Source organism: Pangasianodon hypophthalmus, chromosome 14, assembly GCF_027358585.1.
Source record: "Pangasianodon hypophthalmus isolate fPanHyp1 chromosome 14, fPanHyp1.pri, whole genome shotgun sequence".
Lineage (NCBI taxonomy): Eukaryota > Metazoa > Chordata > Actinopteri > Siluriformes > Pangasiidae > Pangasianodon > Pangasianodon hypophthalmus.
The window spans coordinates 25,689,023-25,706,813 of NC_069723.1; the positions used below are offsets into that span (position 1 = coordinate 25,689,023).

Genomic DNA, 17,791 nt, shown 5'->3' on the forward strand with positions numbered 1-17,791 from the left:
AAAAACACATAAAATGAATATAAATGTAATAGCATTAATTCTATAGTCTTGAGATTTGCATATGTAATTCTTTAGAAAAAAGAAGAAAGAGGAGAAGAAGGAGGAGAAGAAGGAGGAGGAGAAGAAGCAGCAGTGTGTTGTTCTTGCTTTGTCACATGGTCTATAATAATTCCTGGTAAAAATAAATAAATTTAACACAGCTCTTTCACTATACAGCAGGGTTTTTTCTGAAAAATAACACACTTCCTGTACAGCTTCTGTTTCCCAAGAATGAGATTCCTGAAGCAGAGGAATTTTCTGGATTTAGAGCACACACACACACACACACACACACACACACAAAAGGCGGTAATTTCACGTTTAAAGTGATTAGCGCTGCTGCAGGGATTCCCACGCTCGTGTGATTTAGCGTTTGTTCAGCCGGAGGAAGACGCGATTCACTCCCAGTGTGAGTAACGCAGTAACGAGCCCCAGTGCATGCTGGGAGGAGACGAGCTCCATCAGGACAGCAGACTGCTAATCAGCTCGTTAAGCTAACACTAATAATGTGAGGCAGGATTTTAGTGTCCATGAGTGCTCCCTATGTAGGGAACCTCTTCTCAAATAGAACACAGCCGATATTCTGAAGTGTGTTTAATGCTGCAGTTTAGGAAATTATCAGATCTGCGTAGGAACAAAGAACATAAACAATGAATTAAAGAAAAGAGAAATAAAAGTGTGATGAGAGACTGAGAAACAGACAGAATAAAAGAGAAAATGATGGAGAGAAACTGAGAAAGAAAAAATGATGTCATGTCCAACACTTCCGTCTGTAACCCTGATGAGCGAAAAGAAAGAAAAGAACATAAATATGGAAAGGAAGAAAAAAGGAAAATAAGTAAAAAGAAAGATAAGGACAGAAGTAAAAATTCACATAAGGAGAAAAAGAAAGAGATAAGAAAATTAAGGAAAGAAACAATAAGTCGAATAAGGGAAAACAAACAAATAAAGAAAGAAAGGTAGATAGAAATATAGAAAGTAAGAAAAACAGTATATGGAAAAGTATACTAAAAAAAAAGAGAGTTTGGTCCCCGCACTTGCGTGTGTGTGTGTGTGTGTGTGAGTGTGTGTGTGTGTTCTGAGTCAGTTCCCATGCTGTTCTAATCATCTGTTATTGTCCCAGATCCAGAATGAGACTAAAATATATCTGTGTGTGTGTGTGTGTGTGTGTGTGTGTGTGTGTGTGTGTGTGAGAGAGAGAGAGAGAGAGAGGATGAGGAGGAAAAGTGGAGGACTTACTGTGTGTGTTACAGAGTGGCCAGGTGTGACAAATCCCCCGAAACTCCTCCCACAAAATCCACTCTCCCAAAACTCCACCCACAAAATCCACTCTCCCAAAACTCCACCCACAGAATCCACTCTCCCAAAACTCCACCCACAAAATCCACTCTCCCAAAACTCCACCCACAGAATCCACTCTCCCAAAACTCCACCCACAAAATCCACTCTCCCAAAACTCCACCCACAAAATCCACTCTCTCAAAACTCCTCCCACAAAATCCACTCTCCCAAAACTCCACCCACAAAACTCCACCCACAAAATCCACTCTCCCAAAACTCCACCCACAGAATCCACTCTCCCAAAACTCCTCCCACAAAATCCACTCTCCCAAAACTCCACCCACAAAACTCCACCCACAAAATCCACTCTCCCAAAACTCCACCCACAGAATCCACTCTCTCAAAGGTCACTAAAACCAGGCTTGACTCACGAGTGCTGTTGCCTTGTAAGAAATAAAACATTGTGTTGTGCTGTTATAGACAAACGATCAATGCCGTTTTGATGTGATGCAAATTGAGAAAGACAGAAATAAAAATATGAAATTGAGAATTTAGGAAATTTAAATTTATGTAAAAAATTTTTAGGTTCGACTAACAAACACTTTTTATTACTTTGCAACACGTTGTCATTTATTTTGTGTTTTACTTTCAGGCTTTTTCTTTTATTCATATTCAGAACAGATGTGAGTGCAACATCACAACAAACACCTGCATACACACACACACCTACACACACACACCTACACACACACACACACACACACACACAATGGATTCCTGATTTTCTTTATTCCATGTTATCTCTCGACACATCTCACAGCTGTGCTGCAGCGTCGTGTTCAGAAACACAAAAGGAGACGAAGAGAAAGCGACAGCGGGAGAAAAAGGCTTGCTCACTCGCTCCACACGCCTGTATCTGGGTCATGATTATGCAGAGTGGTGGAGAGAGAGATAGAGAGAGAGAGAGAGAGAGAGAGAGAGAGAGAGAGAGAGGCAGGCGTACTCTCAGCCTGAAAAGAGCAGCAGAATAAACGACTCTCCAAAAACACAGAGTAAAATCTGATCCATGATTTCAGCCTCGTCTGTTTTGTGCGTTTCCAAAGTGGCGAGAACAAAGAACATGTTCATCTGCTCCACATGACTGACACATCCATTCAATTACACACAAAAAATAAATACACCGTTGTCATGGTTTCACAAAAAATATGAAATGTCCTCATTTTGCGTTTTGAAAAGACTGACAGACTGACTAAAGTGTTACTCGCATTAGCATGATGCTGCTCTGTTCTATTCACTCGCACTGTCTAGGGAACATCGTGTGCACTATCTAGTCATACTGCAGAAGATAAAGCAGAGCTGGGCAACGTGACGGAAACATCATATTTATACACCCGATATGTATCACGATATTTAGGTTAGTTCACAAAGTGCTGTCAAAAGACATAAATCGTTCACACTGAAAAGTAAAATAAATAAAACACCGCATCGGCTGCTTCCATCCGTATTGTAATTAAACTGAAAAACAGAAAAACACGAGTTTGTAAAAAGATATCACAATATCCATGATAAAGTGCATTGTGATATAATTTATCACGATATTGCTATTACATCATCATACCACATAAAAGAAAGGTTTATATCAATGCGCTCGTTCTAATACGTTATTGTTTCTATAGCAACAGCTCATTCGCAGGGACGAGTACAGCGGACGCGTCACGGAATCTAAGAGTCATAATCAAGTGATTAAAAACGTGTTGTTTTTTAACAAAGTAAAACATATAATTGTTGATGTGGTGAGTTTTTATTTTGGTTAGAAAACATTTATTTATAACATTTATGGAAGGAGTCTCCAGTGTCAGCGCAGGAAAGTGTTCAGGGAAGACGAGTTTATGCTTTCCAGTCTCTCTGTAAAATAACGTGTGTGTGTGTGTGTGTGTGTGTGTGTGAGAGAGAGAGGTTGGTGAGAGAACGAGTGTTTATCGCAGCTATAACGTAAGTGAGAACAGGAACTAACTCGTCTCGTGGACGTTCCACATTAAATCGAACTATAAACTGTAAAATGCGCTCCGTGTTGTTCAGTAATAATGAAACAGTGTAATTGTGGGTAAATCGTGACACTCCACATGATCCACAGGAATCCACTCAGAAAGATCGTTTATAAAGACGAGATCTAACTGCTCAAAAACACCATCAGCGTCGACCGATTCACTGCTGCAGCCAATTTAACCAAATCCTCCACTAATCTCACCTGTGTTTTAACCCCACTCCATCATACCCCACTCCATCATACCCCACTCCATCATACCCCACTCCATCATACCCCACTCCATCATACCCCACTCCATCATACCCCACCCCATCATACCCCACTCCATTATACCCCACCACATTATACCCCACTCCATCATACCCCACTCCATCATACCCCACTCCATCATACCCCACTCCATCATACCCCACTCCATCATACCCCACCCCATCATACCCCACTCCATCATACCCCACCCCATCATACCCCACTCCTTATACCCCACTCCATCATACCCCACTCCATCATACCCCACTCCATCATACCCCACTCCATCATACCCCACTCCATCATACCCCACCCCATCATACCCCACTCCATCATACCCCACTCCATCATACCCCACCCCATCATACCCCACTCCATTATACCCCACCACATTATACCCCACTCCATCATACCCCACTCCATCATACCCCACTCCATCATACCCCACCCCATCATACCCCACTCCATCATACCCCACTCCATCATACCCCACCCCATCATACCCCACTCCATTATACCCCACCACATTATACCCCACCCCATCATACCCCACTCCATCATACCCCACTCCATCATACCCCACCCCATCATACCCCACTCCATCATACCCCACTCCATCATACCCCACCCCATCATACCCCACTCCATTATACCCCACCACATTATACCCCACTCCATCATACCCCACTCCATCATACCCCACTCCTTATACCCCACTCCGTCATACCCCACTCCATTATACCCCACTCCATCATACCCCACCCCTTATACCCCACTCCGTCATACCCCACTCCATTATACCCCACTCCATCATACCCCACTCCATCATACCCCACTCCATCATACCCCACCACATTATACCCCACTCCATCATACCCCACTCCATCATACCCCACTCCTTATACCCCACTCCGTCATACCCCACTCCATTATACCCCACTCCATCATACCCCACCCCTTATACCCCACTCCGTCATACCCCACTCCATTATACCCCACTCCATCATACCCCACCCCATCATACCCCACTCCATCATACCCCACTCCATCATACCCCACCCCATCATACCCCACTCCATTATACCCCACCACATTATACCCCACTCCATCATACCCCACTCCATCATACCCCACTCCTTATACCCCACTCCGTCATACCCCACTCCATTATACCCCACTCCATCATACCCCACCCCTTATACCCCACTCCATCATACCCCACTCCATCATACCCCACTCCATTATACCCCACTCCATCATACCCCACTCCATCATACCCCACCCCATCATACCCCACCCCATTATACCCCACTCCATCATACCCCACTCCATTATACCCCACTCCATTATACCCCACTCCATCATACCCCACCCCATCATACCCCACTCCATCATACCCCACTCCATCATACCCCACCCCATCATACCCCACTCCATCATACCCCACTCCATCATACCCCACTCCATTATACCCCACCACATTATACCCCACTCCATCATACCCCACTCCATCATACCCCACTCCTTATACCCCACTCCGTCATACCCCACTCCATTATACCCCACTCCATCATACCCCACCCCTTATACCCCACTCCGTCATACCCCACTCCATCATACCCCACTCCATTATACCCCACTCCATCATACCCCACTCCATCATACCCCACTCCATCATACCCCACCACATTATACCCCACTCCATCATACCCCACTCCATCATACCCCACTCCTTATACCCCACTCCGTCATACCCCACTCCATTATACCCCACTCCATCATACCCCACCCCTTATACCCCACTCCGTCATACCCCACTCCATTATACCCCACTCCATCATACCCCACCCCATCATACCCCACTCCATCATACCCCACTCCATCATACCCCACCCCATCATACCCCACTCCATTATACCCCACCACATTATACCCCACTCCATCATACCCCACTCCATCATACCCCACTCCGTCATACCCCACTCCGTCATACCCCACTCCATTATACCCCACTCCATCATACCCCACCCCTTATACCCCACTCCATCATACCCCACTCCATCATACCCCACTCCATTATACCCCACTCCATCATACCCCACTCCATCATACCCCACTCCATCATACCCCACCCCATCATACCCCACTCCATTATACCCCACTCCATCATACCCCACTCCATCATACCCCACTCCATTATACCCCACTCCATCATACCCCACCCCATCATACCCCACTCCATTATACCCCACTCCATCATACCCCACCCCATCATACCCCACTCCATCATACCCCACTCCATCATACCCCACCCCATCATACCCCACTCCATTATACCCCACCACATTATACCCCACTCCATCATACCCCACTCCATCATACCCCACTCCTTATACCCCACTCCGTCATACCCCACTCCATTATACCCCACTCCATCATACCCCACCCCTTATACCCCACTCCGTCATACCCCACTCCATCATACCCCACCCCTTATACCCCACTCCATCATACCCCACTCCACCATACCCCACTCCATCATACCCCACTCCATCATACCCCACTCCATTATACCCCACCACATTATACCCCACTCCATCATACCCCACTCCATCATACCCCACTCCTTATACCCCACTCCGTCATACCCCACTCCTTATACCCCACTCCATCATACCCCACCCCTTATACCCCACTCCGTCATACCCCACTCCATCATACCCCACCCCTTATACCCCACTCCATCATACCCCACCCCATCATACCCCACTCCATTATACCCCACCCCATTATACCCCACTCCATCATACCCCACTCCATCATACCCCACTCCTTATACCCCACTCCATCATACCCCACTCCATCATACCCCACTCCATTATACCCCACCCCATTATACCCCACTCCATCATACCCCACTCCATCATACCCCACTCCTTATACCCCACTCCGTCATACCCCACTCCGTCATACCCCACTCCATCATACCCCACCCCTTATACCCCACTCCATCATACCCCACTCCATCATACCCCACTCCATTATACCCCACTCCTTATACCCCACTCCATTATACCCCACTCCATCATACCCCATTCCTTATACCCCACTCCATCATACCCCACTCCGTCATACCCCACTCCTTATACCCCACTCCGTCATACCCCACTCCGTCATACCCCACTCCTTATACCCCACTCCATCATACCCCACTCCATCATACCCCACTCCATTATACCCCACTCCATCATACCCCACTCCGTCATACCCCACTCCATCATACCCCACTCCATCATACCCCACTCCATCATACCCCACTCCTTATACCCCACTCCTTATACCCCACTCCATCATACCCCACTCCTTATACCCCACTCCATCATACCCCACTCCTTATACCCCACTCCGTCATACCCCACTACGTCATACCCCACTCCATCATACCCCACTCCTTATACCCCACTCCGTCATACCCCACTACGTCATACCCCACTCCATCATACCCCAATCCTTATACCCCACCCCATTATACCCCACTCCATTATACCCCACTCCATCATACCCCACTCCATTATACCCCACTCCATCATACCCCACTCCATTATACCCCACTCCTTATACCCCACTCCATCATACCCCACTCCTTATACCCCACTCCATCATACCCCACTCCTTATACCCCACTCCTTATACCCCACTCCATCATACCCCACTCCTTATACCCCACTCCATCATACCCCACTCCTTATACCCCACTCCGTCATACCCCACTCCGTCATACCCCACTACGTCATACCCCACTACGTCATACCCCACTACGTCATACCCCACTCCATCATACCCCAATCCTTATACCCCACTCCATTATACCCCACTCCATCATACCCCACTCCATCATACCCCACTCCTTATACCCCACTCCATCATACCCCACTCCTTATACCCCACTCCTTATACCCCACTCCATCATACCCCACTCCTTATACCCCACTCCATCATACCCCACTCCATTATACCCCACTCCATCATACCCCACTCCTTATACCCCACTCCATCATACCCCACTCCATTATACCCCACCCCATCATACCCCACTCCTTATACCCCACTCCGTCATACCCCACTCCGTCATACCCCACTCCGTCATACCCCACTCCATCATACCCCACCCCATCATACCCCACTCCATTATACCCCACTCCATCATACCCCACTCCATCATACCCCACCCCATTATACCCCACTCCATTATACCCCACTCCGTCATACCCCACTCCGTCATACCCCACTCCATCATACCCCACCCCATTATACCCCACTCCGTCATACCCCACTCCGTCATACCCCACTCCGTCATACCCCACTCCATCATACCCCACCCCATCATACCCCACTCCATTATACCCCACTCCATCATACCCCACTCCATCATACCCCACCCCATTATACCCCACTCCATTATACCCCACCCCATCATACCCCACTCCATCATACCCCACCCCATTATACCCCACTCCATTATACCCCACTCCATTATACCCCACTCCATCATACCCCACTCCATTATACCCCACTCCGTCATACCCCACTTCGTCATACCCCACTCCGTCATACCCCACCCCATCATACCCCACTCCATTATACCCCACTCCATTATACCCCACTCCATCATACCCCACCCATTATACCCCACTCCATTATACCCCACTCCATTATACCCCACCCCATTATACCCCACTCCATTATACCCCACCCCATTATACCCCACTCCATCATACCCCACTCCATCATACCCCACCCCATCATACCCCACTCCATTATACCCCACTCCGTCATACCCCACTCCTTATACCCCACTCCATTATACCCCACTCCATCATACCCCACCCCATCATACCCCACCCCGTCATACCCCACTCCATCATACCCCACTCCATCATACCCCACTCCATCATACCCCACCCCATCATACCCCACTCCATCATACCCCACTCCATCATACCCCACCCCATCATACCCCACTCCTTATACCCCACTCCGTCATACCCCACTTCGTCATACCCCACTCCATTATACCCCACTTTTCACTTATACGGTCCCCGGTGTATTCCAATCAGTCATGTTCCTTCCAGTCATTTTTTACGCTCTTATGTTCCACCCCATATGTTTCAGCCCGTCACGTCTCCCTGTTCTTTTACATTATGTTTTATACGTTATGTACGTTTCCACTCAGTCATGTTCTACACCATCACGTTCTATAATCTTTCCTCTGTATTTCCCTTCAGTCATGTTCCAGCCTGTTACATTCCACCTCGGTATGTTTCCCGCATTACGTTCCACGCTCTTCACGTTCCACCCCATCAACCCTGTGCCTCCTAACAGAGTGGAATAAACACAACACCTTGTTGTACAGTTTCTGAGTATAGACCTTACAACTTTTTTAATGTTAACACGACCAATTACACTTTCATTTTCTGAATTATTATCATCTGCACCAAACGAGATTTCAGTTCCAGTTCAGGAAGTACTGATGATGAGTGTGAGGTTGATAAGTTTAACACGGATCAGGTTTGATGGGTTTTCTGAGCTGATTCACTGAATCGTGTATTTTATTATTTAAACATGACACGTGTGACATGGATGTTGTATAAAACACAGAACACGAGCACTCCGAGCTGTGATACAGGTGATACAGGAAGTTGATCAGCTTGTGATGGGATCTGGTATTAGTGTTATTTTACTTTAAAATAGAACTATAAATAAGAGCCATATTTCATCACGCTGGTCGTAGACGACACTGCTCCTCCTTTCCTGTTGTTGATACACAGCTCTGTGAATGATGCAAGATGTCTGAAACACTTTAATAAAAACGAATAAAACAATACGACAACCACTTCACATTAACGTGGAGAGAACTGACCTCGTGTTTCTCGTCCTCTCAACAGGTTTTGGCATGGAGAGTACACCGTAGCCGTGAACATCAACGACTATCTGGACGTGTACTGTCCGTACTACGAGGAGCCGCAGCCGCCGAGCAGGATGGAGCGCTACATCCTGTTCATGGTGAACCACGACGGCTATGCGACCTGCGAACACCGCATGAGGGGTTTTAAACGCTGGGAGTGTAACAGGCCGCAGAACGTCGACGGGCCGCTACGCTTCTCCGAAAAATTCCAGCTCTTTACGCCGTTCTCGCTCGGCTTCGAGTTCCGCCCCGGACACGAATACTACTACATCTGTAAGTGCCCTGATGCTGAGATTAGTGCGTTCAAGTGACGTTCATTAGATGAGGAACTTCACTGTGAACTTCAGTAGCACAACTTCCCCAGAATTCATTGCGTCAATCTGATGTAGCTTCCTTTTCAAAACGGTGAATGAAGCTCTTTAAATGAGCAATACAATGTTTATTTTGAAATATAGCTGATCCCTAGATACGTGACAGAGTCCACAATATTCCCGGAATCTCTTCAAAATCTCAAACTCAGAGGAATTAAAATGACATCAAATGGATTTCTTTTTATTTCCTACAGAGACTAGATTTTTCTTTTCTTTATTTATTTTTATTAAACCCCGACGTCGCATTATGAATATGCCAGTGTGAAAAGCAGTCTCGCCAGTGAGAAAACATGAAATACAACACACACACGGAATTGCATTGCATTAGCATATTAACGTGAATTCTTTATTCTGCTATGAGCTTGACCATCTTTTTAGTCATATTAACACTTTATCATGTTTTAGTGAAAATTCTGAAAAGCCTGATGATGAAGGGTGCAGTAGGAATAAAGAATCCAAAAAGAAAGTATAAAACAGATTCCTTATATGGACAGTAATTCCTCCTGGAAAACAGCCCGATTACACCACGCCCCCGAGTACAGCTTGGAGCTGTGATTGGACAGTGGTTGCATTTCAGTGTGACACAACAGCAACACACTGATGAAAGTGAAATGCACGTTTCTCGTACGCGGCAGCAATAGCTGTGTAAATGGACAAATTTCTGGTTGAAAAAAAAAGCCATTCTGTGAAAAGTGAAAGTTATGATAAAGAGGAGTCCAGTGCCAAATCCAAAAATTTGCCTTCTCACATTCCACCTTCTTAAGTTCTGACCCATAATGTTCCACCTTCTTCAGTTCCACCCTGTCACGTTCCACCATCTTCAGTTCCACCATCACGTTCCACCTTCTTCAGTTCCACCGTCACGTTCCACGTTCTTCAGTTCCACCCTGTCACGTTCCACCTTCTTCAGTTCCACCGTCACGTTCCACCTTCTTCAGTTCCACCGTCACGTTCCACGTTCTTCAGTTCCACCCTGTCACGTTCCACCTTCTTCAGTTCCACCGTCACGTTCCACCTTCTTCAGTTCCACCGTCACGTTCCACGTTCTTCAGTTCCACCCTGTCACATTCCACGTTCTTCAGTTCCACCGTCACGTTCCACGTTCTTCAGTTCCACCCCGTCACGTTCCACCATCTTCAGTTCCACCCCGTCACATTTTAAATTAGCATTTTCACATACAGCTCAGTTTCACGCCAAGATGTTTTGAAATGACCCAAGACAGAGAGAACGAGAGAGAATAAAAGAGAAAGAGAGAGGAAAAGAGAAGGAGAGAGAAAGAGAAAAAGAGAAAAGAAAAGAGAAAGAGAGAGGAAAAGAGAAGGAGAGAGAAAGAGAAAAAGAGAGAAGAAAAGAGAAAGAGAGAGGAAAAGAGAAGGAGAGAGGAAAAGAGAAAGAAAGAGGAAAAGAGAAGGAGAGAGAAAGAGAAAAAGAGAGAAGAAAAGAGAAAGAGAGAGGAAAAGAGAAGGAGAGAGGAAAAGAGAAAGAGAGAGGAAAAGAGAAAGAAAGAGGAAGGGCAGAACCACAATTTCAACAAACTTTAATAGAAAAAAGCAAATACAGATAAGAAAGTTGTGTGAACTGAGTGGCAGCGCGTGGTTATAATGAAATCAATAACGAACACAACCTCATATACTGCAATCAATAATGTAGTCAGCAGGAGGATGATGGGATAAAACACGGGGTCTTGAAGGACAGCCAGCTAAAGATGAATACTGTAATATTGGGTTTGACTTCATTACGTTTCTCTGCCTCTGGCCGTGTTCCTCCTCACGCTCTCAGAGTTTCAGTTAACGGTGGATTTAATCGTTTCTTTTCACCCTGCAGAAATGCGTACGTGAGGAACTCTGTTCTGTTATTGTGCTAATGTTCATTTACTCTCTGCGTCTGAATAATTACCTTTTAAACACAATAATACACAGCGCTGGATTCTGATTGGTCAGAACGTTTGTATCAACACGCTCGTTCTCGTTCTCCTTATCGTTTCTATAGTAACGGCTCATTCACAGGGACGTGGACAGCAGACACTCCACTGATAATAAACAGAAAAAATCATTGAGTTTTCTTGAAGGTTCCTTCAAGTAAGGAGATGTGTATGTAATATTTATGGAAGGAATCTATTAAAGATTGATGGAAGGAGTCTCCAGTGTCAGCGCTTTGTAACAGTCAGAGGTAAAGCTGTAACTGTAAGTTTTCTGACATCTTCAGGACGGAGGAGTTTACGCTTGGTGATATCGGAGCATTTTATGCCACTCTTCAAACCGAGTCTCTGATTATTAAAGAGAAAATATCGTATAATATGAGATCATTAATTTTGCATGTAAACATTGCCACTGTTTTATTTAAACTTTATTTAAAAACTGTTCAAAAATCTTCAAATATAATCCTTTGCTGTGTGTACAGAATAAGAATACAGCTTTTTTTTAAACACACATGACAGCAGTGAGCTTGTTTTTATGTCTGAATCTTGTGGGACTCCAGAACATAACATAACACACAGATACGAGTCAAGATGAAGGTCATGAAGCCTGTCAGACTTTCCGAGTAAAACATCGATGCTATCACTGGACGATGGAAGTTTTTGCAGATAAAAAAAAACCCAACACAGTAAATGAACAGAGAACAAGTCAAGATGGAGAACACAAATCTGAGAACCATGGCTTTATACGACAAAAAGTCTAATTATTAAATCTGTTTTCCGACACGCAGAGATTAGTCATGTTAGCATCTTCAGGCGAAGTACTCCTTTAAAGAACTTTTTTTTTTGCATATTTACAAGTGCACATGCTCCTTTAAGTCCAGTATCTTTCCGTCACGCTCCAGTCTCTTAAAATTCAGGTTGCGGTTTCATTGAAGCAACACAAAAAGTGCCTCAAGGTCACAATCTGATGCAAGAAGTGTGTCATTAAACGCTTGAATGAGAAACAGAGACAGAGACAGAGACAGAGATGGATGCAGGCACTTTCTTGGGTCACAAGCAAGAGAATTTGGATCTTTTACAGCTTTTTTAAAAAAATCTCCAGTGGAAAGTTTTAGTCACTGAATTATTATATTAACCTAGAAAAGTCCTCGGCGATTTTATTAGTCTCATTAAGCAGATTTCTAACGAACAGGTTGTAAAAAGCAATTTGGCAAGGCACAAAACAGAAGCAATCATTTAGAGGTGGAACTATAGAAGGACTTTCTGTTAAAAAATAAAAAAATCCTGTAACATATTCCAAGTGTGATGAAGTGGAGTCACTGTTAACACTCCGGAGTTGATTAATTTCCCATAACAGCACGTACCCAAGTGTTTTATTCCTCTTACACCACAGCAACTCACCAACAATTACAACTTTTTATTCATTAAAGAATCACATCACACTTTTTTTTTTTTACGCCACTATCCGTGTTCTTGTGGATGTTATTATAGGACTTTTGTTTTCAATAATATTCATACAGTTTTAGTTTCCCCAAGATGAAGAAAGCTCGTTACACTTTTTATCCCTTTATAGTTACATTTCACATTGTGGTACGTCCATGAGACGAGTGAGTTCCTGTTGTCACTTACGTTATAGCAGCTATAAACACTCGTTCCCTCACCAGCCTCTTTATTCTCTCTCTTCAAATTAATAAGAGAAAAAACAAATCGCAGTTTGTTCCACATGTTACTGAGAAACCGCAAAGAAGCGTAAACTCCTCTGTCCTGAAGAGTTACAGCTTTACCTCTGACACTGGAGACTCCTTCCATCAGCGTTACATAAACATCTCCTTACTTCAGGAAAACCTCTCCATATCTACAATTATTTTTTAATCTGTTTATTATTAGCGGAAAGTCCACCGTACACGTCTCTGTGAATGAGCTGTTACTATAGAAACCATAACCTATTATACTGCTGTTATAGAAAATTAATCAACCGCTTCTGACCAATCACAATCCATTAACAATCAGCTTGAATAACAATCCTAAATGTGAAACATCGGACGGTGGCACGTGATACACCCACTGTACTGAAGAAGATAATCACGAGCACACTGTTGCTAGGCAACTGGATGCCGAGTAAAAGCTAGCTAATTTCCGAGGCTAACGACTGAGCTAGCAAGCACATAACTAGTATTTCTGTCATGCAGACAGTGAGAATGAAACAGAACTATCAGGAACATCAACATTTCCCTCAAACGTGCTGGAAATTCACTAAAATTACACTGTAGTTAATCTTAGCAACAACTGCTGATACAAATAACAGAGATCCAAACGTCTGTATTAAAAAAAATGTCAATATCGAGTAATATTCACCGTGTCAGGAAATTGCGGTGATGGAATCTTCGTAGCGGAGTTCAAGAAAACAAATTGAGTAACACTTAACTCTGATCATCGCTCAAACCACGTTACATACTTACGTTATATAAATAACTAATTAATAATTTCTGACAATACCTGACAATTAAAACTCCTCCCACTATATTACATCATAACACACATGAAAACATGCAGTTTTACATTCACAATGGCTACGTTTACACACACATCGAACTCCGTTTAAAGTCTACATTCAGGTTGCAGCCGTATTCCGAATACGATGTTTATATGCGTACAGACGTCGGAAATTCCTTGCGGACTGAGCTGCGCGTATGTCTCCTCTCAGTGGATTTTCTGAATAAAGTGTTTACATGCAACTCATTTCCAATTAAAACAGGAATATTCCAGGGATGAGAATCGGAATTTGGGGAATCAGAATATTGTCTTATTCTGATGAATCGACCAATCGGATTGCGGCGTTTATACTAATTAGAATATCGCCAAATTCTGATTAATATCGGAATATTGATGTGCATGTAAACGTAGCCAGTGATGCGGCTGGTTTTTTTCGTGTCACTGAAAAATGAGGAAATGCAGCAGGAAGTTGGTGGTTTAACATCATTTGCATATTTATTAGAGACGACACGTTACCGCTTCATATTGTTTTCTTTAAAAACTACTAAGCTTTAATTTTTTTTTTAACTGAAGCACTTTACAGTTAAAATCTTTCACAAGAAATCACTTACGTCGTAAATATAATACATACAATAAAGTGTAAAGTATAAATATGATAAAATCGATCCTAACAGAGGAAAATCCAGTCAGGCCTCTTTATATGTAAACACGTCCACTTCCAAAAATACATTTCTTTCCCAAATCCACAGGATCTGATATCCGATATGTTTTCTCTGATGTCTGATCCACCACGTATTTGCTGAAACCAGGTATCAGATTAGTGTCGTCTCTAATTTCCACACGTGACGCACCAATCGGATTTGAGAGACGTGTAATCAGAAGTGAATCAGACTGCAAGAGTAAATTCACGTGATTAAAATCCGATCAGGATTCGAACCAGATACAAAGCGACCGGCTGTAAATGGGATCATCGGGTTTAATCACGTATTACAGTGCGCACAAACTTATTTTAAGAACAAACTCTTTCTGTTATTATTTATTTTTTCATAAATCATGCTTTTGGAATTTTGTCCTCTCTGGTAGAAAAATTCCACCATGACATGAGCGAGGAAGACAATCTGTTCTTCTCGGTGTTTAAGCGAATAAAGGTGGAACTACTTCAGTTTTTTTTTATTATCATGATATATCATCTCTCTGATTTATCGTCCCTCCTTGCAGTGAGAATCTATTTCCAGAGGAAATCACTTTCCGCCCGTGAGTCCGCCTGACCTCTTCACAATCAGATCAACAATAAGACTCTGATATTTGTTCCTTCTGGGCGAAATTGCTCTGACCTTCTCCAGCTCAGCTGCTGTCATTTAAAACATCCCATCATGCACTTCTTCCCCTTGCTAAATTACACCGGGAGAAAAAGAGCAGATCGAGTCGGATCATAGCGAGTCTCTCGCATTACGCTCCGTCATTCCGCTCACGTCCGAGTATCGACTCTCAGTAATTTAGAGTAATAACCATTTTCTCCATTATTCTCCGCTCGCTGGTGTTGAATGCGGCCTGCGATGATGGATGATTTCGCTGGAGATTTTATTCAGGCAGTATTCAGCTTAACACACATCGTGCTGCGTGATCAAAACTCAGACTCCTGCTGTTTTACACACATACAATACTACATACATTTCAAATACATTAGACATATTGCGTAATTTCTGCTCATTAAAATGTAATTGTAATGTAAAAGATGTACTAAAGCCCTAAAAGTTACAGCTCAACCTCTGACTGTTATAAAGCTCTGACACTGGAGACTCCTTCCATAAAGGTTACATAAACGTCTTCTTACAGGAAACTTCACCTCATCAGCGATTTTTTAAAATCTGATTATTATCAGTGGAGCGTCGCTGTACACGTCCCTGTGAATGAGCTGTTACTATAGAAACGATAACATATGAGAGCGAGCGCATTAATATAATCCTGCGCTACTGTCAGAGCTGCTGTTATAGAGAACTAATCAACACCTTCTGACCAATCAGAGTGCAGAATTCAACAGCACTTTTAACCATTTATAACCATTTAATAAGCGAGGATTTGAATTACGTTGGTTACTGCAGTTCAGAATGTATCCAGTAGTTTAAAATAACAGCAAGTTTTTACTGCAACTTTTTGTAATCACAAAAAAAAGTAATTTGATAACATGAGTCTGATCTAATAAAAATCCAAAACGCTGTGTCTGACGGTGCGATGACCGTGGTTACCATAGCAACTAGCAACTTATACCTGGCAGTGGCTTAATAGCTAACAACGCACGAATGTTAATTGTGTCTCAGCGAATCTGCAAATATTACAGAGCAGCAGCATTGCTAGTCAAGCTGTTAGTTAGCTAGTTTTAGAGAGAGTTATGAAAACATTAACGAGAACATCTTCTGACCAATCAGAATCCAGAATGCAGAAAAGCAGCAGAATCTAAATGTGTTCTCGATCACGTGGTTAAGTAACCAGCCTCTCAGCAACCGCTCAGCCTCGCTGCATGAGTTTACGGAGGATTGGAGATATTTTTTCCTGGATGGTTGGAGGTTGGAGGCTGTTCTGTCCCCTGGGGGGCGACACTGAGGAGAGACGGATGGAGGAAAGAGGGATGTCAGGGCTGCGTTTCCACTCTGATGAAAGAGCGCGTTCATCAGTGAGGCTTTACCCTTATAACCCCCCACCCCGTTTCTTATATGCCCCCTATACACCCCCCTCCCTTTAATCCCCCCACCCCCTATACACCCCCCTTAATGCCCCCGACCTCTATACACCCCCCTTTAATCCTCCCACCCCCTATAGACCCCCTCCCTTTAATCCCCCCACCCCTATACACCCCCCTTAATGCCCCCGACCTCTATACACCCCCCTTTAATCCTCCCACCCCCTATAGACCCCCTCCCTTTAATCCCCCCACCCCCTATACACCCCCCTCCCTTTATTCCCCCACCCCCTATACACCCGCCTTAATGCCCCCCACCCCCTATACACCCCCCTTAATGCCCCCTACCCCCTATACACCCCCACTTATGCCCCCCACCTCTATACACCCCCCTTTAATCCCACCACCCCTATACACCCCCCCTTAATGCCCCCCACCCCCTATAGACCCCCCCTTTAATCCCCCCACCCCTATACACCCCCCCTTAATGCCCCCCACCCCCTATACACCCCCCTCCCTTTAATCCCCCCACCCCCTATACACCCCCCCTTTAATCCCCCCCACCCTCTATACACCCCCCCTTTATTACCCCCACCCCCTATAGACCCCCCCTTTAATCCCCCCACCCCCTATACACCCCCCCTTAATGCCCCCCTCCCCCATTACACCCCCCCTCCCTTTAATCCCCCCACCCCCTATACACCCCCCCTTTAATCCCCCCCACCCTCTATACACCCCCCTTTATTACCCC

General features: G+C 44.6%; 1 protein-coding gene across 1 annotated transcript in view; it reads left to right on the forward strand.

Moving 5' to 3' along the window:
• The window catches only part of efna2a (ephrin-A2a), an 84,188-nt gene that overhangs the window by 61,789 nt on the left and 4,608 nt on the right, over positions 1 to 17,791 (forward strand). Inside the window, exon 2 of the mRNA XM_026910649.3 lies at positions 9,562 to 9,854. Within this exon, the coding sequence (XP_026766450.3) occupies positions 9,562 to 9,854 (293 nt within the window). The remainder of the gene's footprint in view (positions 1 to 9,561; positions 9,855 to 17,791) is intronic.